Source organism: Lichenostomus cassidix, chromosome 7 (genome assembly GCF_008360975.1).
Source record: "Lichenostomus cassidix isolate B80296 chromosome 7, HeHo_3.0, whole genome shotgun sequence".
Taxonomy (NCBI): domain Eukaryota; kingdom Metazoa; phylum Chordata; class Aves; order Passeriformes; family Meliphagidae; genus Lichenostomus; species Lichenostomus cassidix.
The window spans coordinates 20,967,771-20,994,965 of record NC_139488.1 but is presented as its reverse complement, the minus strand read 5'-3'; the positions used below and the strand labels follow the sequence as shown (position 1 = coordinate 20,994,965).

At 35.0% G+C, this 27,195-nt stretch overlaps 1 protein-coding gene across 4 annotated transcripts in view; it reads right to left on the bottom strand.

Moving 5' to 3' along the window:
- Window positions 1–27,195, bottom strand: part of KCNH7 (potassium voltage-gated channel subfamily H member 7) — a 209,745-nt gene that overhangs the window by 22,353 nt on the left and 160,197 nt on the right. For all 4 annotated transcript variants that reach the window (XM_085066618.1, XM_085066619.1, XM_085066622.1 and 1 more), the window contains 6 exons: window positions 23,961–24,386; window positions 16,082–16,481; window positions 15,414–15,613; window positions 5,174–5,426; window positions 2,942–3,147; window positions 167–266 (listed from right to left, as the gene is read on the bottom strand). In XM_085066618.1, coding sequence (XP_084922744.1) covers window positions 167–266; window positions 2,942–3,147; window positions 5,174–5,426; window positions 15,414–15,613; window positions 16,082–16,481; window positions 23,961–24,386 — 1,585 coding nt within the window. The remainder of the gene's footprint in view (window positions 1–166; window positions 267–2,941; window positions 3,148–5,173; window positions 5,427–15,413; window positions 15,614–16,081; window positions 16,482–23,960; window positions 24,387–27,195) is intronic.

Below are 27,195 nucleotides of genomic sequence, written 5' to 3'. Positions count from 1 at the left end.
AAGCATATAGGGGTTAATGCACAGAGTATTTTTGCTCTCCAGCTGGATTCTCAAGGGCTGCTACAGTAGCAGCCAACATGGGACCCTAATGTACCAAGCATTACCAAGTGAAATACTGATGAGTAATGAAGCGGTGCTGTCTAACATAAGAAATGGAGTTAATTACCTTTCTCTATTTCACTTTGGAAGGACAATTTCCGTCTTCGTAGTTTGCAGTTATCTCCATCCGTATCATTGGTAGTTTGTGATCTTATTACGAGGTCAGACTTGATTAATGAAATATGAAACAAAATGACAGATTAGTCCCATCTAAAGAGGACAGATTTGCAATAGGTGATTGACTGTTAATAATGTTCAAGCTTTAAAAAAGGCAATATTAAAGTCAGTCTGCATCAGCCTCTCCATCTCCAGCTAATGAACGGAATTGCCCAAGGCTAACACGAGAAAGTTTATGCAAATTGAGCAAAACCTATATTGCCACCACCTAATGGTGAAATAAAATTATCCTAATTATAAGTTTACATGGAAATACATGTATTCATGTGTCATCAGCTTCCCTGAAAGGTTTAAGTAATCTTAAAGAAATTAATTAAAAAAATAATTAAATAACCTGGAACAGAGAATGTATAGTATTTCAAGAAGTGAAGTGGTAACTGACTGCAATTATATTTATATTTAACTCATGGTAATAATTAGAAAGACTGAATTTTGCAATGATTATAAAGGTTATATTTTACAATAAATATAAGACTGACAAGCATCAGGCACTTCTCATTGTTTTATCTTTCTAGACCTAAATCTTTATCAGATTTAGATGATTCATATACTTATTTCTGTACCAGAACACAAGGTTGCTTTTTTCTATCCATCTTAAGAAGATTGCAGTGCTTTTCTTCCAGTAGATACAAGATGCATTTAACTTTTACGTTTTCTACTTACTTAAAGCTAAGAAATTTACGAATTAGCAAACATAACAATTTTGCTCTTTGTGTGCATATGCATGACATTGGCTTCAGCCTACTTCCCTTCCCCGTGCTAGTGAGGTTTCCAGTACCACTCAGGTAAGCAGGTTTGCATGTGGGAGAAGGGCAGAGGGGAATTGGGAAGTGTTTACATCTTTCTCTATTCCCTTCATTGTAAACCTGGTGAGTAATGTGCTTCAGTGGTGGCTCACTGGTAGAATAACTGGAGGAAAGAAAAGGTACTTTTATACAAACGGGAGGACAGGAGCAGAAGTTGAGGCAGAAGCACTCATTATTCTGATAACAAATTTAGATCTGAGTGATGTTTTGAAGGTAAGAATGTGCTCAGTGCTTCTTTTGGGGGATGATCTTCTGGATTGCAATAGACAGTGGAAAATAAGTGGAATTGCTGGAGAAAACCAGTGATTTTGCAAGCTCAGAAGCATGGCTGAGCCCCTCCTGCCTTCCTTGTCTCTGGGAAGAGTAGTGATTTTTAATCAGTGGCTGGTACAACAATAAGAAATAACAACTGAAAAATTTCTAAGGTACATAAGAAGTGTGAACTTTCTTTATATTCTGCACCACAAAACAGAAGATAGATTTTTTTTAAAAAAAAATTCTCAGATCTAAGGAAAAAATAATGATAAAATACTGATGACAATGTAATTGCAAGAAATAATTGCTCAGTCTTAAATCATTAATGTGGAATTACCCTCAATAAAATTTTCAAACATATGGACATTCAGTTTTAACTTAAATTTGTCACTAGACTATACATTCCTTGTGTTGTATTTCACATGTAATTAATAATTATGACCTTTATAATACATACAAAAGAATGACTTAAAAAAAGAATATAACTGGCCTTTATTTTCTGAATGATATTTTATTAAAAAAGGCTTATAATAGAAAGAAGTGACATTTTTTGTCACTTTCTTGTATTTGTTATAATTTTTTAAAAAATTAAGATCCATAGGTGTTTAGCAAAGATGTCCATATAATTTACAGTCAAACACTTAGTGTTCTTATGCTCCCTTTTTTCTTGGAAGGCCTTTGAGGCCAAATTATGTTAGTTTCTTCTCACCAAACCTCTGTTTTTCCTTAAAGTATAGATGGAAGCCACAAAACGGCAGTATCTCAGAAACAAGGAAATGCAAACCAGTCATTCTGTGGGCAGTGTAGTCCCTGGCTGGTGGCCAGTGCTGGTGTACCTGCAAGCTTCTGGGGAAGCCTTTAGCCTCAGCAGCACGAACTGGGAAAGAGAATTTCCCCACTCCCCTTCTGGCCAAACCTCCACTTTATTCCCCAAGTCAGACTAACCCTGTCAGTCTAAAATAAGGAAACACTGGTAATATTTTGTCTTTCCTGAAGATGTAATTTGTGCAAAAGGGGACACTTATCACAGTCACTGTGGGAAAAAGAGACCAAGAAATGCCTGCAAATCTGAAGACTGAGTGAAAGTTGAAAAGTCCCTTGTAAGTTTTGAGTCTCCTAGGAGGTGGAGTGCACTCCAAGATAAGGGAATTAACAATTCATATTTGAAAGGCAATTAAATATTTTCTATTGCTAGACACAGAATAAATCTGGATAATCTGATTTATCCTTATTTTATGGATGTACAATTACATTTAGTGTCAAAAGTTCCCCTTGTGGTGACCTAGGCTATAGTCATCTGAAAAAAACCATATTTTTCATGGTTTTAACAAAATCCCCCAGGGTGAAGCTTTAATACTATTTAAATATAGAACCAAATCCTATTAGATTAAAATCATCTTAATAATTTCATTGACTTCTGCTGAGTTCAATTGACTTCAGTAGGAGCAATCAGGTAAGTATATTTTTAAATATAGGATTTTGGCTTCAGGATTTTAGCTTTTAATTTTGTTAACCTTGGTCTTTCAAATGCTGTTTTCAAGTTTTGTTACTCTGGGACAGATTCGGCCCAATATTAAGAAAGAAAAATCACCTATTATACGTACCTTTGCAGTTTCATCTCTCAGATTAAATGTTAGTTCTAGATTGGTGAGGAAGAGATCAGAAAATTCAGGGTACATATCCAAAACTTCTAGTAGATCTTCTCTCTGGATCTTATGTAAGTCACAGTAAGTTAGAGCTCTCACATCTGCGTTTGACTTTCCTGGTTTTGCATAAAGATGTACCATCTCTCCAAAAATATCATTTTTCCCTGCAGAAAGAAAATTATACAGAGATTATTATTTTAAACATGAAGAAACCATTAATTCGAATGATGTATTTCTTTATGACAGTGGTATAGAATACTTGATTTTACTTGAAGTGATACAATCAGATTACCATTGCACATATATAAAGAAAAAACATTAAAAGTGAAGTAACTAAAATCAACCAAAATACATAGGCATATAACTGGACTAAGGGAAAGTTTCATCATAATTTTTCTTCAGTTTCATCAAGACAACATGACTTGAGCAGGTTCCTTCGTCTTTTCTTCTAAAAGCATTATTTGGTGGTTTCAATCATATTGTTATGATGACAAAGATGTAATTTCTATTGTTCAGTCCAGAACAGGACTCGTCTGACTTGTAATATCATTTTATTAAGAACTACATGAAGGAACTGACCATATTTGAAATTTATTTTATTAGAAAATTACTTAGTTTTTATATTTTTTGGAGGGAATGCAAAACTCCCAAGATGCGGGAGTTGTTTTGAATAAGCCCTTTAAACGCCTGCCTCTGTTTTGATACCATTACAGTTCTTCCAGTGTTGACACATTTGCAATAGGTGTTTGTTAAAATTTTCATCTCTGTTTAATTGCTCATTTTTGCCAAACTGAACCTAATCTTCATCAAGGCAGAGCAGTTTCAGCCATAAACCAGTGAAAATATCCTCTAAGCTAAGGGTTTCAGGGTTATCTGCAAGTGGGGCTTGGGGAGGAACCAAGAAAACATTTGTGAAAAAGAATAGTGATCATAGCAAGGGAGAAACAGCAAACTGGTAAAGAATAACACAGTGTACACAGTGGTGCTTTTTGTCTCTTAAACATTTGTGCCTTTCACATTAGCTTACTAAGAATAGTTCTGGTTTATCCATTTTCTAAAAAGAAGGTGAAAACAGCAGCTAAAAATGTGAAAAATAATTTAAGGGCTCCCTACTTTGCTTGTGCCTAAAGCTGGCCCAGCTGATGAGATGCAACAGCATGAGATGATAAATTATCTTGATAACACTATCTGAACCTCAGTAAGGATTGCTTTAGGCACATTTTTGTTCTGCTCACATACCCATCCTGCAAAGTATGCACAGAATAATCACTCAAAAGTGGGCTAATAGCAACATACTGCCCCCAGTCCACATCTGGCTTCAGCTGCTTTTCTGACTGTAAGTTCCTACAGTGGCCATTAAACAGAAAGACAACATATGAATGATATTACAGCAGGTATAGGATTCTGTCCAGCAAAATCCTTACTCATCCACTCCATTATTCTTTGCATTCTCATTATCTAATATAAAATTGGAGAAACAAATCTGTAGTCATGTTTAGGTAAGGTTCTAGTTATTTTATTTCTAATATTGCTGTAGCTAATGAAGTCTTACTGGTTTCACATAAGAACTATCACCAGTTGCAGGTGAGCTCCCAGCTGGACTGAGCATTGTTCTGAGGTAACTTCATTAGGAAAGAAGTAACTCGTCATGCTATACAAACAAGAATGTGTTAAGAAGAAATATAGGGGAAACAGTGATATTATTACATCTGGATCAGATGAATCTGTTATTATCTTCTTTTTCTATACGTCCAGTGGGCAGAAACAGATATTTCTGAATATCTCCAGAAGACATTTTGAATGCCCGGAGTAGATTGCTCCAGTTAGCAGATAGGGGGGTCTATATGTCTCAATAGCTTCATCACTGTTCAACAGGGTGGCCTTGACTTTGGTTATTGCGGCATAATCTGAACTGGAATAATTGGATATCTGTTTGCCTCAACTTGCAGCTTACCCTTTACCTATGGATAAATGTGACTAAAGATAAATCCTTAGACATCCAAAGATGTGGGCTCTTTGGTGCGCATGAATTGTTACAATAATGTAGACTTTTCTTCTTAAATTATTTCTTTGATTGATTTTAAGTAATAGTGAGTAAAACACTTACAAATTTCCTGTCCCAGGAACAACAATAAATATTTCTTTTGAAACATCTGACTCTTTTAATATGCCTTGTAATAATCTACTTACCAAGAATGGCTACAACAATGTCACTCTTAAGGATTTCTATGGAGCCTCTTGACACAAAATAAAGAGCAGTGAGAACATCTCCACAGTGCACTAAAGTGTCTCCAGGAGGTGCATGTGTTGTCTTAAATTTCATAGCTAAAGCTCGAAGACAGCCTTTACTGGCCCCCCGGAAAGCTTTGCAATTCTGAAGCAAGTTTTGGTTGAGGTGCAGACAAATGTCAGCTTGTAAGCATTCTGGAAACCCCTTCAGGACCTGGAAAGACAAGCATAAGGATTTCATGCGAATGCTATGAAGGTTCTTTATAAAATGGTTTATGTTTTCTTCCTAAACAAAAAAAAAAGAAGTGACCTACAAATAGGCATGGCTCTGAGAGCTGTCAGAGTATTAAAATTCAGCAAACGCGTAGTGTAATCTATATTGCAAATCTTTTACAATGTAAGAACTCATATAAATACTAAACTTACAGTGGTTAGAAAATATACCATTAAGATTTCATTCATTGCAAGAAATAGTATCAGGGTATATGAATGAATATACTGCAGTAAAATAACAAATAAGACAGCTAAAGGGAGAATCTTGACTGAATTTCACCTTTTTGGACCGATATGTCTATTTCCTTCTTATCAATTGTCAAGGTACTACATTTATTCTAAGAGAGGCTTTTGCTGAAATAACCATGACATTTGTAAAATGAGAGCCATCTGAAGAAGATCAGATATTTTTCAGGGAGAGGGCATTTTATTAAGATTTTCATGTTAAATATATTCTGCTTACAAGTGTAGGACTTTGATTTTTATGGAAAAAGCAACATGAGCTACTGAAACAAAAATGTTATGCAAATTTACATAGGCAGATGATTAGTTCAGCAAACCACAGGGCTACTTGCTGTGGTCCTTGCTCATCTCTTACTCAGAACAATAGGAGTTTGCCCGAAGTAGAATCATGGGATTCCTCTTGGGTACCATGGCAACATGTTAATTTTGTTTAGAAGGAAAGAAGTGAGCTATTTACAGCGTGGTCATTATGTCTGAGCTTTTCTAAATTGTCTAGGATAATCTACATCTGATTCTTTTAGAATCTATAAACACTTCTGCCAAGGATTTCAAGGGAGTACTGTGAGTGACTCTGCTTGCTGACACATTATCACACACCACCTTTCTTTGTTATATCCTGTTATCTGCTGTCAATGGTGTGATTGGGTCATATACTTTCCCTAGGGCCAGCTACAACTGTTGCATGTTTCTAAAGGCAAAATATGTACTGATGCCACAAGTCTTATGAATATGTGAACAGGATGTGTCTTTCTGTTATTAGAGCAGTCTATTATTTCATCCCTTTTTATCCTCTGCACTATTTTTCTATAAACATGTAAGCATTTCTGCATAGAGGGAAGATATATCCAAAATGCATTCACTTGTTGCTATATTAATTCCTACTTGAGCACAAAAACATCTGTGCACTGACTCCCATTGCAGAAATATATTCACAACTCATATCCCTTGTTAAAGAAGATAAACACATTTCAGATATGAGGCTCCTGTCCACACAAGCCAGGCTATGTTTTAAAAATGAGATATTAGAACCTTTAGCAGGGTTGAAATGTTTCTATGATTGTTAATGGGTACCAATGCTGTGAAATAACAAGCAATGTTTTAACACACATATATACAACAATTTTTTGAGCCTTAGGGCATTAACACATGAAATTTATACATCCTCAGAAAAAGCCAGCATTCAACAACACTAAGCAAAACAAAATATGATAAATGAAAAGCTTCTGTGGTGTCACTCTGTTTTCAGTATCTATCACACCACTAGAAATAGCTTAGTATCCAATTACACTTTTTATTTTAATGTAATTACATTGAAATTAAAAGGTTCTAGGTTGTAGCAACTTATTTACTGAATGATACTAAAAACTCAGAAACAAATATGTTAACCAAATGATACAGGTGGAGAAAAATTGTGTTTATTTTGAAATTGTTCTCTAGCCATGTGAGTATAAAAGACCCATTTTGAATTAATTTGTTTGCTATGCTTCTGTCTGAATACAATTTAGAAAACTGTGATTTTTTATAGGACGTGAAATAGGAAACATATTTTGAATTCAGAAGTACTTACAAAAAAGTGTATTTGAATTGTTAGGAAGTATGAGCACAACTTAGACTAAATTGTTTTAAATTTTCACATCAGCTGTTTATCTGATTTATGAAGGGATTGTATTTTACCATTAAGCAATACCTATGCAGGCCATGTATGTTGGTTTATATTTCTGAAGATACTTTGGATATTCTTTTATAGAAACAATGATTTTTATCATTGATTTCTAATTAAGATGAAACTGTCTAAAATCATTGCATATTAGTTAATAGTTATTTACATGCCAATAATATCTGAAAGATCCTAGCCTCTTTTCAGGCATCTGTGATTAAGAGGTCCCTGCTCCATGGAGCTTACACTCTAAAACAGTTTTATACATCAGAGAGAAAAGACATCTACTCTTTAATATCACAATTTTCAAGTGTCTAGAAGGAAGACCAAATAACACTGCTTTCCAATGGAGGTTTAGAGATTACTCCATTAATTCGAGCTTAGAAATACAAAAAAGAAGCCGATTTGAAGATAAATTTGTTAAAACATTGGCAAAACCTACATTATCCAAAAGAGCTTACCCTATCACACACATTGCATGTAGTGAGGTATTTAATCTAAGTCCAGTAGCTGACACTATACAGAATTTGATGTTTCCAAACTAAATTTTATGCTGTGCAGTACAGACAACATTTTGCCAACCCAAACCTCCATTATTTTGTACATTAATTCTCATATTCAGATTTTCATTACTGAAACTGTATTGAAAAGTGTGTTATTATAACATGAGAATCAACATCAACATCAAATTTGTACACATGCTGCCTACACTAAACGTTAGAAAATCAACACTGCAGTCTGAAAGAAAAAAATTGAAAATGATAAAGGTAGAATTGCACTTTAATAACATTATCAATGAAAAATCCAAAACAATGCATCATTTTAATACAGATTTGAATTTCAATTGTTTCATTCTTTCCTAATATATTTCTATTGTTATACACCATATCTCCTCAATTGTGATTCCACGGGGTCCTGGTGAGAAAAATCTTGGATTCTCATGGTTAGAATCATGCTTGGAATCAGAACTCATGCATAATTCAAGTGATACACACAAATATTTTACAAAAGATATGTAAGAAGATATAAAATCAATTTTAGCCCTCCCCCCTTAAAAATGAAAAAGTAAAGGAAAGGTAAATCAGTTAGGATGCTGTGACCACAGGCTCCAGTTGTCTCTCATTGATAGTTAGGAAGTCCAAGTTCCGTTATCTCTTCCTGTCTGGAATAAAATTTACTCCATGTCAGATAATGTTGGTTTATCTATGTGGCATGCTTGCAGAGGAGGAAAACATCATCCTGAGAGAGGTAAAACGTTTTACATGGAAGAAGTGGTTCAGGTTTCATGACGATGGTAGGCACATAATTAATACTGCCTTGAAGAATGTGATCTTTTGTATGAGGAGAGGGAGTCCAGCTTCATTAACTTCTTTTCTCAAGATGACAAGGTATCACACACACATGTATCAGGCACATTTGTGACCACAGACTTGGACACACCTTTGGACACACCTTTGGACACACCTTTGTGCCATAATCTCAGGCAACAAGCAACTGTTTGGGGCAAAGATAACCTTGGGCTTTTTTGAGAAATTATAAAGTTCATGACCATTTTTAGATTATCTCTCCTCAGTTCTGAAACAGGTAGTGACATCTGTCCCACAGAAAATATTTATAAAATATCTAAATTGAAGCAAGTAAGGATATTAGCTACAATAATTTTCATTAAACATGGAAATACCACATTCCGTAACAACAGAACCATAGAATGATTGAGATTGGAAAGGACTTCTTGTTGGAAAGATCACCTGTCCATCCTTCCTGCTCAAGGAGATCTACCTAGAGGTGGTAGCCAGGGTGATGTCCAGATGGCTTTCAAATACCTCCGAGGACAGAGATGCCACAACCTCTCTGGGCAACTTCTACCAGTGCTCAGTCATCTTCACCATAAAAATGTGTTTCCTGGTGTTTGGATGAAACCTCCAGTTTCAGTGTATGCCCATTACCTCTGGTCCTGTCACTGGGCACCCCCGAAAATAACCTTGTTCCAGCTTCTTTATGCCCTCCCTTCAGATATTTGTTCACATTAATGAGGTCCTCTGCAAACCTTCATTTCTCCCATCTGGCTGAACAGTCCCAGCTGTCTCAGCCTTTCCTAGTATGAGAGATGCTCCAGTCCTTGCAGCCAGACAATCAAAGACACTTCTTTAATTCTGCATATAATCTTCCGTTGAAATATAAGTGGGATCATTAAATACCAAACAGCAGTTGAAAAGAGCACAAGAAGGCTCTGGTGTGTTGTGCTGTGTTGAACCTAATTTTGACTAAGGCTTTCTTGTCCTAGAATCAGTCAGACTTGTTTATGAGTGGCAGGTGTCCAGCATATAGAGGGAAAGATAAAAGGAGACTCCCAAGTTCTTCTGACAACTTAAGATGTCATAAACTGAAAGAGGATTCTGGTCCTTCTCCATATTATCTATTTGTTCCTGCCTCATCTTGATCTCTCCTTGTGAAATGCTTTGAGAAACTGATCCATGCAAAAACTAAGACAGCAAAAAATTTGAGCAGCTGAAGGTACAATGAGGCAGGAATAAATTCACTTTGTGTCATGACCACACATACTTAATGTCTATTTGGTTCTCATCTGCATAAGAGAGATCTCAGGCTATGTTGACATTGGCATCACTAAATGCTCATTAAAGTTCTCAAAATATTTGAATAATAAAATTTGAACTTTATATTAAAAATTAACATTTTGTCTTGGTTTGCTCAGTAAAAATGAGTGAAATTCATTAATTTTAACTCAGGTATTTGTTGAAATAACCTATGTATTTAATTTTCATCTTTCTGCCAGTCTCCTAATTTTAAGGCTAACCTGAGATTCTTTAGCTGCACAAGTTGCGCTTCTTATTTTTTGAATTAGGATCCTTGCCCTCCAGTAGCTGTTTCCTTTGATGGAGAGTAGTGTGGGATTTAGTTCTGTCACAAACATCTGACTCTCATATTTTAATAACATCTTCATCTAGGCTAAGCATTTCTGTAATTCAGCAATTTTATTTCTAGAAAGAAGTTAGAATTTACTATTCACTATTTCTGTGATAATTAATTACAGAAATTAACTATTTGTATAAGTAAGAGGTTGAAACTTTTCCAAGGGCTGTCACCATTTAGAAAAGAATGAACAAGGTCACAGGTGACAATAATTTTTCTCCAGAAGCTCTTGGACTCCACATGGAAGAAAGATTATTTCTGAAGGATCCCCTTCTTCATAATGTTTTTTTAATGTTCAGTATTTTTCCTTACAAGAGTTGAGAGAGAAGAGAAGCAGTATGTGATAATAAGATAATTCATCTTTCAATGAGATTGAAGCCTGACAACCTTATCAAGAATAGGATCTTTTGTTTTAAGTCGTTGCCACACAGATGTGTGACATCTTTGTGCTAAAATTAGTGAACCTGCAGTGGACCATTCTTCTATGATCTTATTAAAGTTTCTGAGTACATGTGAAAGGTGATCTCTGAGATATGATACATTGCTGAACAAGGAAGACGGAAAATTATATCAGTTTCTTCAACTGTTGACTCCCTTACCAACAGAAAAGTATTAAGTCTATAGAAGTTGAAGATTGACCAGATCTGTATATTTCAAAAAATATGATAACTGAAAAATTAATTGCTCATGTTTTTGAGATTTTAGACCCCAAATACAATGCAGTGAGAAACGGATAAAGGATCATTTAGCAATAGATGGACATTCTTGAAAATATTCTTTCTTATGAGGTCTTCTTTTCTATAACTCATTTCGATGTAGGCAATCATATTTTTAAAGTGGTCATGTTAGAGAAAATGAAAGAACAAATTTGCAGTAAATCATAAGGTACTTCCTGACTGGTTTATATGTAATGATTTCCATTCTGCCATATAGACAAACAGCAGTACCAATTTCCAAAATGACTACCCATTCCTTCTGTTTAACAATTTCCTGCTAGTTTTTGTTCCAAACACATCTAATTTGTGTTAACCTTTTGATCATACAAAGAATTTCTCCCTGTTATTTTTGAAATTTTAATTTACTTTTCTAATCCTCTACTTCAAATATATTAGTGGCACTGGTTGTATTGACAGAATTAGTTTTGTTGTAAGAAGTGATCACAGTGGAAAGAAAAGCAAGAATAACAAACGTAGTGATGTCAACCAGGTATTAGTGGCCAATTTCTTACAAAAGAAGTCTTTACAAGGCAATGGTGAACATGCCCTTTATTTGCTACAATAGCGTTGCTGGTTCAAGACAAGTGTGTGCTCTACTGTATTTGCATGATCACAGTGGCCAAGAAAGTTATCACAATTGTAAAATTAACCATTTGCTTGGATGCTTGCAGGAGAAATCATATATTTATTTATGAAAATTCTGAATTGCTCTCTCCTTTCATGCTATTGAGTAAAACCCCAAACAAAAAGACATCTGTCCCACATCCAAAATTTCAATTAATGTTTACATTGGGCTAAACACTTTTCAGTGTGTCCCACTTAGTTATTTTAACTTTTTTAAAATGTAAAATAAACCAATAAAGCTATTCAGATGCACAGAAGATCCATGGAAAAAAGGGGTGGGACAGGATTGTAAAAAATACATGCATAATTAAAAAAAATCTTAAACACTAAATAACTAATCTTTTTAGGGTAAGCATCATAGGCATGCTATTATCAGTGCTGGACTGATAACATAGGAGTGAAAGAGGAAAAAGAAGGCAAAGAGAGTTTAGGAAAAACAGAACAGGATAGTGAAAAAAATTACAAGAATTGAAACCTTTGGGACTGGTGACATCTTTCATGAAACAATATGCTTTGTAAATTTTTTTTTTGTAATTTGATTTTGCCAGCGTCTATCACAGGGATATGATTTAAATTATGCTTATTCTATAGACTCAAGATTTTTATCCAGATTAGAATGAATCCCAAATCCTGTTTATCCAGTCCATGCATAATTATGTGGAACTGTTTTTAACCAAAATACATTATGTAATGGGATATAATAAAAAGATGTAGAAATGAAGCAGAAAGGAGCAAATGAACAAATAAACAAGGTCTCAGCATGTTTCACCTGCAGGTCTTTAAAGCTAATTCTAAGTTTAATCATTTCAATTAAGCATAAACTATTATCTTCTGGATTTCAATCTAAGGTGTAGAATTTTGTTTAGAAAATCAAGTTTAGTCTTAGTACACTATTTTTCCTGAGATTAAAATGATTTCTGTTTAATCTTTCTCTTTTTTTATTTTCCACTTTACCTGGATTCTTAAATATATGACTGAGGATAATTTAAAGCATCTTTTGAAATATATTGCCCAATGTTTTATATATATATACATATATATGAGTATGTGTGTGTATATGTTGCATGTATATATATATATGTGTGTATATATATATATACACATATGTAAATTATTATGCATTTCATATTTCAAAGGAGAAAGAGGACTAAATTTTTTAACTTTTTTCAGCTTTCAGTCATGAAATGAAAAAAAAAGCTATTGGATGAAATTCTGCCTTCAGAATTTGCAAAAAACTCCAAGTAAACATGGGCGGGAGTCAAACACATTTGTCTTATTAGTCCTTTGTTCTGTAAATGCAAAGATTTCATGCAAAATTAAGTAAAAAACACATGCAAGTCCAACTCATATGCACATGGCTAATAGCCAAGAAAACTTCATTGGTGCGTGTGTTAGCATGCATATATGGTTTGAACCAAGAGCATTCACACAAAGGAAAATGCAGAATGATCAGCAGCATGGCAACTTTGTCAGTGACATTCCTACAGAGCAACTATCTAATGCAAACCAATATGCACATGACCTTTTTTGGGTAGAGAAGCATGACTTGAGTTGTGGGGTAAAACAGTGATTAATAAATGTGGTTAGATTAGCATTTTTTAATGTCTAATTTTTAGTAACCATTTTGCCCCACATCTGATTCTACTTGGATTACTTCCCTTTGCTATCTACCCCTTCATCATGCAAAAAGTTACAATTAAAATTAGAAAGCACTGAACAAGCTCTAAACCCAACAGATAACATGGATATTCTCCACACTTTATACTGGAATTAAATTTGATATAAATACCTCCTGCTCTTACCAGTGGGTGGTGTTATTCCATATATTTAGGTGTGAAGCAGACAGGAAAGAGATAAATCTTTCATAAGTACAACAAAAATCACACAATTCTTATATTATCCTTGTACTATGTGTAATACATTCAAACTCACTTTTAAAGGAAATTAAGTGATTGACATAAAATTCGAGGGATAGAATTGTGAACAGAATAAGGAATAAAATACAACAAAACAGGATACTAAACTTGAGGGTTTTTCCACACTTTATTTAAAACAAATCCTCCATACTGCCTCACAATCATATTGCAGAATAATGGCTATTTAATCCATTTAATTGTTATTTCACATTAATGACAAATCCAAGACTAATTTAAGTACACCAATTCCTGAATTATGCAACTTTTCACGTGACAACATCCAGTTATAGTTATTATTTCATGTGAAACAGGTGTTTTCAGTACATCCATTAGTGGTTATGAATTATTTAAGGCATACATGATTTTGTAATATCTTCAGAAATAATTCAGTGAACTACTTGAGGCTTGGGTTGCACACACCTGCAGCTTAAGGGCCTGATCCTGCAAAGTGCTGAGTATCCCACAATTCCATTGCCATCAGAAGGAATTAGGGCCATTCAGTGCCACACAGGATGAAGCTACTAATGCTGCCTTCCCCTTCAGTCAGTAATCCCCAGCAGAGGTTTATGCAAGTACCCTTGTCCTGCCCTGGGCATATTATCCCTTTGGAGGGGACAGTCGCGGAAGTAGGAGGTGAAACTCAATATATTCATTTTCTGTTGTATTTTTAAGATCTGCTTTACTTAATGTTAACCATAAAGTCAAACTGTCTGTGATTCACCTTTATAAAAGATTTTAACCAAAACCATTGTTTCTGCTTAGTGCATAAAAGTATAGTACTCTGACAGTCATTCACAAATGTGTGTATAGATACCACATGAAAGCTGTTTAAATGCATGTCAAAACTTTGGAAGTTGATTTCTAGTTAAATTGGTACAAAAGTGTATAGATTCTCTTGCTCTTGACAGGTTTCTGGAGAGCTCTGTAAAGTTTCTAATCTCCAGCTCTGAGTAGCTCTGGAAAGCATTCCTATAGAGACACAGATTCACAAGTCCTTAAGATGCACAATGTCCTCAGTATCTTCAAACTGATATTGACTTTTCAGAAAAAATGTTTCTGTCTCCATAAAATAAACCAGAGATATAGATACTTTTGTTCAATAGCAGATTGTTATTCCTTTTTAGCTAGCCTTATATTTACAGGAGAGATTACAGAGGCTTTTTTATCAAACCCAGAAAATATGAATGCTGTGCCTTGCCACTTCCTAGAAATGAGTTTCTGTGGATGGCTAAATGGTTAGTAGTGATGTGTTGATTTTCAGTGCAGAATTATGTGGTTGTGAATGCAACTGAATTACTTCTCAGATTATAATATGATTTAAATATTTCTCTTTGAAAAGAGCAGCTAAACCTGCCTGCTCCTCTCTTCAACCTGTTCCCAATACACAAGTTCTGATTACATGGAAGGATTTTAAAAACTAATCGATCTCCACAGGTTTTATAGAATAGTAACTCTCTAGATATCAACACAGGTACTCTTGTTTGGTACTGGAAGTAGAAAATCAGGGCAAAGAACAAACAAAATTCTGGAACAGCTATGTCTGAAATAAGAGACCCATGATTTTTTTTCTCTGTTGAAGCTTATAGAAGTCACCTGCAGTTCTTAAGCTTTCCTATACACAGTGAGAATTCAGATTTCTGATGTATCTGGTGATAACCTAGGCAGTGAAATGTGTGGATGCTAAAGAGGTAATGGCTTAATTGTCAATAATTGCTACATATCCACCTTCTTAGGCTTGTATTTTTACAGCTTATAAATAATAAAGTCTTACAGTCTCTTTCTAAATTCTCATGCATTTATCTATTCCTCAGCATCTCTGCCTGAAAAACAGAAGAACATACCATGTTCATGTCAATGCCATTGGTGTATGTCCACGCATGCTGGAAGTATTCCTCCAGGCGCTGCCGCAGGGGGTTCGGGATTTGATGGAAGCGTATGAACTCCTTCACTCGCAGCATCTGCATGTGATAGCGTGCAGTTCCCGAGTAGAGTCTTTGGATTATTGCAGATACGTTCCCAAAAATGCTAGCGTACATTAATGCTGGATTAAATAGAAACAAAACTTACTTAAGTCATGTGGTTGGGTTTTGCAGATGAGTGTGGCTAAGTAAAAGTTAAGAACAAAGAGCAGAGTTAAAAAGATATGCATACATTTAAATATTCAGTTTTAAATTAAAAAAAAAAAAGATTATCCAAATGTGATGGGCTACAATTTCCTGAATCCGCTCAAAACTCAGCTTCTTACCTTATACAGGATTTGCTTACAGACACTGATATACAACACAAATCTTCTGACAGTTTGGATAACAGATTTTGAGTAGTCAAGCAACTTGATTACTTCCTGACACTGAATGAGTCACAACATATTTTTGCATACAACATTCCTTTCCCTAGGAATTTGCCCTTCCGGCTGCATGCTTATAATCTTATTAGCTTAGAATGTTAAGCCATTTGCTCAAACCCAGAGAAAAAAAAGAAAAAGATTGAAAGCCACGATAAAATTACTTACAGCCAATCAACATGACACAGATGGAAAAGATTTTCTCTGAGTTGGTGTTTGGAGACACATTTCCAAATCCTACACTTGTCAGACTGCTGAAGGTAAAATAAAGTGCTGTAACATATTTGTCCTTGATGGATGGTCCAGAGCTTGCATCACTCTTATTGTAATGCTTTCCTAGTTGTTCTCCTAAAGAATCCAGCCAGCCAATCTTGTGAGCCAAGTAAGGTCTTTCTACATTTCCAATGGCATACCAAATGCAAGCAAGCCAGTGTGCAATTAGTGCAAATATGCACATGAGGAGCATCAGAACGGCAGCACCATATTCAGAGTATCTGTCCAATTTCCGTGCTACCCTCACCAAACGCAGCAGTCTAGCTGTCTTCAGAAGGCCTATTAATGTAGTTGTCTGTAAAAATACGAGAGAAATTTATTATCTATGTTAGCAAATGTATTCTCATGAATAGTAAGCATGAATAAACCACTGCAAAATCCATTATTTTGGGGAATCAATGAAATAAGTAGATGAAACCATTTCAATGTAATCTTAATTTCATTTTCCTTAAACTATCAATTCCATTATAAAAACAGAGAAGAAAATAAGAAATGTATATTTAAAATCAACATATACTGAAGTTGTCAATAACTGCTAAATACTGTTTAATTTTGAATGTTTTACTTGATCTGGACTCTTCAATCCACCATAATGGACTAGAATGATCCAAGAGATTAATGATTTTTTAACATGAGAAAATCTGTAAATTATTGGAACTACTAATAATTACATGACTGTCCACATAGATAATAGATATTTTTTAACAAGGCTGTGTGACTGTATTTGATCCTAACTTAGAAACTACTTGCAATGCTCTGGCACACATATTGTAGAAAAGTACTAGGGCAGAAATGTCCCAAAGAGTATATCTACGAGATTCTTCCTGTTTGTAATGGTAAGAACACTAATCCAGGTAAAAGAAGATGAAGTACAGTGAACAAAAAATAATGGAAAAGTTACTCCATATGAATCTTTTGGCATCTTGCAGGTGTAGTGGCAAGAGCCTGTAATAAAAGTACTATACCATTAAAAAAATAAATTGGAGCAGTTTTAAACAGGAACATATTCCAAGATTTTTAGTGCAGTCTTGCGCTATTATTCATTGCAACCTCTTTGAGATTCTTATCTTTTTAAAGGAAGCTAAAGGTTATTAATATAAGTTTTCAAATTTCAGTTAGTAAATAATTGTCATACTTGTTAATTCCTTGTAAAAGAGATGGACAACATTGTAAATAGGAACAATTGGATTTTAAAAAACCCTCAGCTACCTTTCTCCTTGCATTAAGTCTGAATGTATATTTAAGTATTCAGTAAATGCCAAGACTAAATACATTTTTAAGAAGTTTTCTCTTACTTTTTTTAAACATGCATGTATATTACATGACACTTAAAAGGAAAAGTTTTCCAAGCTTTACAAACCACTCTGACAGTAGTATTAAAGCTACACGAAAGCTTTCTTACAACAAGTACCAGGCTAGTTTTATGTTTTATTAAATCCTTGCAATTACCATGTTTCTGAGTAAAACCCCAAAGCCCTTGGAAGAAAACAGGAGTCTTTCTTGGCTGCATTTCTCAGTAGAAAACTCAATAAATTGTTCATATTTTCTGAATAAATGAGCAAGAGGTTAATGTAGGGTAATACTCCTTGGTTCAATTTAACATCCCAAATAATAATTTCAGGGTGTATTTCTCATTACCACATAAAGAAGGCTGGTGACCTCAATAGTCTGAAAGACCATATCCCTCAGAATGCTATGACTAGGCTGAGATTCAGAAGCATGTGAATATCATGATTAGGTAATTTTTTTTGTAAACTAGATCAGACTTAAATATTCATGACCTCTTAGGAAAAGCTAAGATTTGCTCTTAGTGGGGTGCTGGAACCATTTTATTACAGATGTAGTCATATCTCTACGTCATGCAAGAGGCCATATATTCTCACAGTGCTCCTCAAATAGATCGGATGGTAGATTGTGAATCCACAATATGTCAACCCTGTTCCACCCCATTCTTAAGATAAAACTTGATAATATTATTCATCCTCAGTGTCAATCCTATACTTAGATACATCAGTTTGAGCTCTGGAGTATGTGGAAGGTGTATAACACAAGAAAACTTCAACTCTTCAAGGGTAAAATCAGCATGAATGAGACTAGATATGCTTTAAAGCCTCAAGAAACTCAACCTGAGTTTTAGTTTTCTTTAACACAGAAACACAGAACACAGATGAGAGGCTTTAACACTAAAATATAGCCAGTGGTAGAGGTGAAAAGCATGGTTCACAAGTTTTGATATGCCTAACATGCTGTGCACTTTTTAGCATCGATGTAGCCTTCTCATAGTAACAGCGCACCTCCCTTGTGTCACTTGGCCAGGGACAGAAGTTCTTGGTTGCAGAACTATGTCTCATGCCATGTAATATTGTTGGCATGCTGGAATATTTTGATTAGCACAACACCCAAGGAGGCAGTCTCCTCCGACAATTAAAGTCTGCAAACAGCAATCAGATCGATACTGCTCTCTTCTCTGGATTGCTTGCTCCTCTGTTTTCATCATACCTATCTGCTGGACTACAAGTTCAAGAGTAGTTGGATAATCACATCAGAATATTTTCTTTTTTTTAATTTTTCCTCTTCCTCTTCCTCTTCCTCTTCCCCTTCCCCTTCCCCTTCCTCTTCCTCTTCCCTTTCTTCCTTTTCTTCCTTTTTTCCCCCACTATAATATATTCAGTGCAGGCAGTATTTTGTTTAGCACTTAGATAATCAGCATTTAGCTGTTTTTCTAAACTGGAATTCATTAGAACCATACCACATATTTAAGTACTTTCAGAATCTAAAATCTCTACAATACATTGAAGAAGTCTTTCTGAGTTGGTAAGGTTTATTAAAAAAGATAAAGGTCTTAAATGAATAATCTGTTAAATGTATCTGTTAAGTCTATTTTGCAGCACTCTGGGTGGGCTCTCACAAGGGCAGAGTTATAGAGCAGAATCACCTCTCTTGATGTGCTGGCCATTCCTCTTTTGATGCAGCCCAGAATGTAGTCGGCATTCTGTGCTGTGAATGCTCACTGTTGGTTTATGTCCAGCTTTTTTGTCTGTCAGAACCCCCACATCCTTCTCTGCAGGGCTGCTCTCAATGAGTTCTTCTCCCACTATGTGCTCATGTTGTCTGGACCCAGGTGCAGGACCTTGTACTTGGACTTGTTGAACCTCACAAGGTTCTCATGGGCCCTCTTCTCAAGCTTTTCCAGGTCCCTCTGGATGTCATCCCTTCTGCCTGCTGTGTCAATGGCACCACTCAGCTTGGTGTCATCTGCGAACTTGCTGAGGGTGCCCTCAATCTCACTGTCTATGTCACTGATAGAGGTGTTAAAGAGCACCAGTCCCAAGATAGAGCCCTGAGGGACACCACTCATCACCAGCCTCCATCTGGACACAGAGCCATGGACTACAACCCTCTGCCTGCGTATATCCAGCCAATTCCTTGTCCAAATCCTTGTAATACTGCAAGGGGGTATTCTTAACTCTGATTAGTCTTCATTTTTAACAGTGAATATAGCTTGCACCCTCAATTTCTCAAGCCCTGATGCTGAAATGACCATAGAAGGGGTCTCTTTTGGTGGACAGCAGTTGATTACATCATGATTTGAAAAAGGAGGGCATCAGTCTACCTAACTGCAGAAGATATAATTCAGAAGTTTATTGCATTAGACTGGAATAGGGAAATGGTATCAGCTAATTAATTATCTGGACAAATCTAATTCTGCCTGGGCAAAAGCCATTTGCAACTTACTGATAGCCAAATCCTTAGGTCTCCTCTAGGTTTTTGAGTTTTGGTTTTTTTTCCTTTCTTCATATCATCTATTATAGTTAATGTGTAAAACGATAATGTAATCTTTTAACTCTCTCTTTTTAAGTCAAATAACATGCTGATTGTATGAGTAACTCAAGCTGTCTTCCAGTGTCCAATAATGTGCACTTGTTTAAACCATATCTCATTTGCTACAGGGTCCTTTCCTGTTTCTTGGCATGGTGAGGTCCTCAATCTTTCAATAATTTCCTGCCTCACACATTTTATGTTAAAACCACCATCAACCTTCTATCTTTTTTGCAGGCTGTAAATAAACCTTATGAATATGAGTACGATAATCTCAAACATAGTTAACTCTTTCCTCTTCTTGAAAAAATTTCAAATATGTACCAGAATTTGGACTTTCAATCTACCCCATTACCTTAACCTTAGTCTCTTATGAGCCCTGCATCACATATTGTGAATCTTTATGCTGTATGCATAATGATACTGAAAATGTTAGCACAGACAGCAATTAAACAAAAAAAATCTAAACTAACCGAAAGTGATTTATTGAGTCGTGCTGGCACTTCAACTGCCTTTGATAAAGGACTGCCAAAATGGTCCTACAAGCAACTGCTTACTCAAGCATTGCTGGGCTTCCTCTTTGCTTCTTCTTGAAAAACAATTAGGGGAGGAAAAAGTTGATACTAAATGCTTCTCTGGTATTAGCCAGCCACCTAAACAATTTCCAGAGTCTCTGGACTAATACTGCACCATCCTGGACTGTATTCAGTCCACAGAGTTGCTAATGCAAAGAGAGACTGCTCTACAGTCAAAGATGGAGCTTTCAATGTAAAGTCCTTGAAATTCATTGGAATATGTTTTCCAAGTAAATTGCTAATCTGACAGAAAACTGTTTTATTATTTTCCTCAGATTTAACTGAGCTTGATTTTCAAATATGTTTTAATTTGGAAATACTGATTCTATCAGTGGAGATGCAAGCAGGGGATGAGGTTCGATCTCCAGTGCAGAGAAATGGGATTCTTCTTTCCGGCTTGCTTTAACAGATGCACTGAGTGATGGAATGAAGATGTCAAAACTAAGGGAACAAGAAGACTTTGATTTGTACTTCTTCATTTTAGCCAAACCCCATCTATTTTCTTTATTTTCTGCTACGACTAGAAGACACATTCACTCTTACACTTTGTAAGTATGTAGTACATATACATAATGATGGACGTATTTTTATTTTCTAAAGCAGCATTTTTCCTGTTGATAGCATTTTTAATTATGTTCTATAAAATAGTTCTGATCATTATGATTTGTACATACAACAAAAACAAAAGCCTTCATGCTTTTCTGCATATTTCAGGTAAGTGTTCCCTCTGTCCTCAATTAAAAACCTCTATAAATATGAAAATTTGCTTTCTGCAGCTGTTACCATTTATATATATATATAGATATATATATACATATATAGTTGCTGTAGGTTCTAGATGAAAGGAAAGAAACTCTAGTTATCTGCATATCAATCTGAATTTTTCCTACAACTTACTTGTTTTTGAAGTGAAAAGTTAATCACTGTATTAAAACATCTATTTTTTTAAATGCATGCATCTAAAATATCTGGTAGTCCTAAGGAGGATTTCACTTGTACATGCACTTCACCTATGTGTGTTTTAAGGAGCTGAGCTACTTGCAACTATTTGTTCAAAGTATAGCTCAGACTCATCAGCTGAGCAGAATGATTAAAAATAAACTACCAAAAGATTTGAAAGTAAAAAATCCATTTACTCATTATTTTTATCTTCCCAAGTATAAGGTATATCACCTAACTTTTACAACACACAGAAAAAAGAGAGAGATTTTTACTACCAAACATAATAATTTTGCATTGAGTCTGCTTGAGCAGAAAAAGAATAATTTAGAATTACATTATTTCCCTCTTCTAGAAATTGGAAAGTTAATGGTCTAACTCTGTTGCTTTCCTATGGTTGAAAAAGCACGGCTCAAATGGAAGCATTCAGATAGTGCTGTATGTGGTACTTGGATTATTATCTCCTGCCCCTTCAAGACTCCATTTGATATCAAGGTGTTTTAAAGCTGAATGAGCACACATGGAGCTCTCTTTAGAGCTTATGTTGTTTAATAAAAGGACTATTCAATACAATTTTTCATAGGGGGTCTTATTTGAAGAATCTCTAGATAACAAAAAAGAGCTATTTCATAAAAAAGATAACCCATATGACTGAAAAATTCTATTAAATGAAAAATGCTCCATTCTGACAGTTTTACATTTTCTTCTTCTTGCTAAACTATCAAAAAGGGATCATTGGTGAAATATTATAGTTAGCAATGTAGGAAGAAAAATGCAGTAAAGTAGCAGCTTAGAAAAAGTGATTGACATACTCAATACCATGAATGAGAGAGAGAGAAGTCATGATGGCATGAACAAATCAGTTTTTCCAGGTAGTGAAACTGCTCAATTGCTAGATTTTGAGGGAATAAAGAATCAATTTACTTACATCTGCAATACCGAAAAAGTTATTACATGGTTCAATAATTTCTGTTTCAAATTCCACATTTTTGTATTTGTCTACTCATCTGCAAGAATGCACTCATTTGTTACTGTAATCTGTAACATTATCTTATGTTAAAGTTATCCCTTTACATGACTTTAGCAACTGGCACTTTCCTCTTAAGCACATCTGTAACAGGGGAGGTGTGGAAGAATGATGTTCAGAGCAAATCCAAAGAGCACTCCTTCAATGAGCTTTGAAATTGGTCCCTGTTGTAATTCTTTTTTCCACACTTCTAATCACTGAAAATAATTGTTGGCAACGAGAAGTGCTCAATGATCAGAAAGAGATGCCTGATCAGAAAGACCATTCTTGAAGGGGAATGTTGTACTCAGAGTTAGAAGTAATGCCACTATGGAAATGTTTGCCTTTCACATGTCTGTGCTTTCAAAACCACAGAAAAAAATATCAGCAGAAAGATTGAGACCTGCCAAAGATAATGAATGCAAAATGTGATCAAATTTTCTTTTAAATCTCAGATTTTTAGTCACCTGTTGAACAAAAAAGTTTTCTTCTGGTAAGAGAACTACTAATATGTTCCCTCTGTCCTTTATATTACTGTCTCTCTTCTTGCTTTCCTTAATAAAATTTATTTTTACTGCATGGATTTATCTCATGTTTCTCTAGACTCCTCATTTACCTTTTGTTTGGTTTGCTGCTTTTAAAAAAAACACAACTTCTGCATTCTGTGCATCACAGAAAAGTCAAACTCAATTTTCCACTTGTCACTTCACTTTTCCTTTGAAAAATTTTATTATTTTAGCACTCCTTAAATAAAATCATGTGGAAGGAATCCAGAATATAGCACATATTTTATACACCTTTGTGCCATTTTGATGCATACATTGAACAGTTTTTTACCCTATTGTATAGATAAGATGAGGACATAGATCATATCTGGCAAGGTCAACCCCAAGTAATCTTTTTTTCCTTCTTTTTAAAGTCCATATTCTTGATAAAATAGACAACAGCCATATCTTTTTGATAACTCGTATAGTTTATGCTACAACTAATCTGTTTTCTGCTAAGTAAACATCTGATCTAAACATTTTGAATAGAGAAAATTTGTTTTAATGATGCAATGCCAACACAGCACTTAGATGCATCATGAGCGGTTTTTACAAAGTAAGCAGCAAATCAAAGCAGCAGTTCTTATATAAACCCATTTGACCAAGCCCTTGATACACAATATATTTATTTCATTATTTCTAAAGACAGTATCAAATATGATACAACTGAAAAATATTAGCTAAATCATTCAATATTTTCTCTTGTCAATGAAAGATAATATTGCACATTATTCTACAAAGGAAGATTTAATTTTAGTCTAACTTTAAAAGATGGGATGGAAATACTAAGCAGTCTATTAAATGATAAGCAAAAAATACTTTAGGATACACAGAATACCATTGTGAAGTAATAAATGAAGATTGAAGATTTCTTTTTCATTTAAGCTTACCTCTTCAGAGCCAGAGCCAAAAATCAGCAGGTCAAAAGGTATTGCAGCAACCATGTCAATTAGGAACCAGCCTTTGAAGTAGTGAATTGCTATTTTTGCTGGGTCACTTACCACTTCTTCATTCTGGTTTACATATGTTGTTCTGAAGTTTATTAGAATGTCAATGATAAACATAATATCCACAATTAAATCTACAACATTCAGTGGGCTGCAGGAATATCCACACTCTCTCCTCTTCCGGTCCTCACTATCATTCAGAAGGAAGGCAGCAGAGTAAGGGGTGAAGATGGCGGTGTATATGACCAGCAGCAAAATGAGCCAGTCCCAGACGGCTTTGAAAGGACTATAGTGCAATATAGTAAACTTGTTGATGCGAGGTGTCTGCAGTTTATATTCTGGTAGAACATCAGCCCCTAAGGATAGAACCTAAAATAAGAGATATACCATGTCAATAATCAGACAGTGTATCTACTCCAACCAACATAGCAAATACAGGACAAACTTAAAAAACTGCTTCATTGTAGTTTTGAGGATTAAGTTTCAATTGCTTGGTGTTTTGGCAAACTAAACTTCTGTGAAATTTTTGGTGTCTGCCAGGTCCAATAAATTCATTGGCAATTTTGCACAGTAGGTTGATTCTTGTCGCCTATAGCAACCATTAAGTGGCATATCTTATATCCATAAAATCTGCATTATTAAGCATGTCATCAAATTCATTTATCCACCACAAGATAGTCTTGCTAGCCTGCTCATGGTCAGTGAACTTCTTTTCTTACAGTAATGTAGTGTTTTTCTCCCAAAGAAACTCTATTATCATTGGCTTACATTCCCTACAATAGAGTCTACTCTTATTAGAAAATGTAGGCAACTAGAAATAAAAAAAAGTTCGATCTGTTAGTGTCCTTGACACCTATCTACACTTGGTGTTTTGTGGTGTGAAAAACTTTCATGCATGGACAAATTTCACTGAGGCTATAGTTCTGTTCAGCTAAAGGTGTGACAAAGAAGGATACCACAGGAGTGTTGCTTTTTGCTCCACTTCTACTTCGGTCAATGCCTAAAGCTTATCATTCCTTTAAAAGTATGGATTTGTTATCTGCTGGTGTTGTCTAAGTTGGATTTCAATTTTATTTGGAAGGATTATGTTTGTAAGCACTGCTTAATTTGTCTCTGGAAGCTGAAATGTTTGCTTTATTGCAAAGAGCAAGCATTGTGTGAGCACCAGATAGAACAAATTTCCTTTGGCTGCTCAGTCAGTCTGACTGAACTCTGACATGAAGGAACAATACCTTTCAGGATAAGAAGGTAAATTATATTTTGTCCCTATTCGGTGTTTGGGGACTGTCAGCAATGATGCTAATTATTGCATTATGTGCTGCAAATGATCTCCAAATCCTATGAGACTCAGATCACCACTTCATCTTACATAGGCCAGTGAACAAACATCAGATAGTGAAAACCTTCAGTTATTACCCATTTGGACAATATTAATGTTCAAGAAATCTTATACCCCTTTTGCACCAGTTACATCTTCTCATTGCTTATTCTGCCGCTAATGAAAAACAATTATAATTAGAAAACAAGTTATTTCAAAAGTTATTAAAATGAATAATTCTACTCAAATGAAATGATGACTGGAAGGAGAAATACCTTGTCAGTGATATTGTCTGCTTTCATTTGCCTTTTTTTTACAGTTAGTAGTTTGGAATTTGAGAGTTCAGCTTGTTCAAGACCAGGGGAATCTGTGCTCCTCAAACATAATCTTAAAAAATTCTAAGGATCAGCACACTCTTTTCTGTTTTAATTTCCAACAGCAAGTGTTGTATAAACCTTAGACCCTATCCTTAGTAATGTAAGTGGCACTAATCTTATTCAGACAAGTTCTACTCTTAAAATGTTGTGAGAACACAAGGGCTAATAACCACTCTTTGAATTTGAAGGAAGAAGTGGTTAAGCCATTCAAAAGATTATATGCTAGCTTCAAGCAGCCCCTAAGTACTGTGCAGAGCTGATGGTAGAGGCTGTTCATTAATTTTTTGTATCATAACTAAGACTTGTACCTAACTAATGGTGCTGGCTATTTTTTTATGCATTAAACACATTAACTGACAGCAAGCTGAAACACTGCTTAGTCTCTTAAGCAGCCTTAATATTTTCAGACCCCCACCGGATGAGTTGACAGGAATGCTTTCCTAGTATTTGAGAACAGTGAGTATATGTGCCAAGGGAACTGCTATTTATAATATTTATATCACTGTTCTCTTGCTGGGTTTTCAGGCAATGAAAGAAATGGATTAGACAACAAGGACAATAAAGCTTGCTTCACGTTTTTTTCCATTGGTTGAAAATTCCACACACTGTGCTTTTCACAGTAATGCATAATGAAAATTAGACTTCCCTGAAATCTAACTCCTAATCTAATTTTAGTCACATTTATTCATAAATTGGCTTAAACTAAGTTAGGTAAAACTGGAGTTAAAAAATCCAAACAATTGGACAAAATGAGGGAACATCAGTATAAAAGTAATCATAGCTGAAATGGATCCAACTTTTTTTGGTGTTAGTTTCTTAGACACACCACAGAGGAGAAGCTGAACTGATGATTTTGAGTTTCATTTTCATCATGTTATACAGAACTTTAGATTTCTGCATTGCTTACTCCCATGCAATACAAACAATACAAAACACTCGTAATTATTTTGTTTGCTGTATCTTAAGAAAGATATGACTTCATTTCTCAAATAAAAATATCACAGTTGCACATACATTAAAAAAGAAAATACACATTATTTAGTTCTACATTGACAGTTTCAATAAAGACTGATTGAATATGAGGAGAATTTGTCCTTTTACTGTTGTGTAACATTCTTGCTTGAGTACTGATGTTCACCAATTTTGGCCATTTTGGCTAGATGGATTATTTCAGTCTAATTAGAAATCCATTCAGAAGACCTTTAATATTTTAACTTGCTCAAAACAGATGTTGTCAAATTCACTGTTAGTAAAAAGAAAATTTATCTCTTCTGGACAGTGAAACTCATACTTTGGATTGTAAAAGAGGTAGCTTAGGGAATGAAACATTTTTAAGAGTAAGAAGTGCAACTGGGACAAGACTGAAGTATTTCAGTATTAAAATGTCTTTGAACCTTAGGACACAACATGACGAAAAAGCCAAGCCTCCTTTCATCTTACTTAAAAGAAGACTAGAGTGTTAAGCAGCAAAAGTCATACTAGC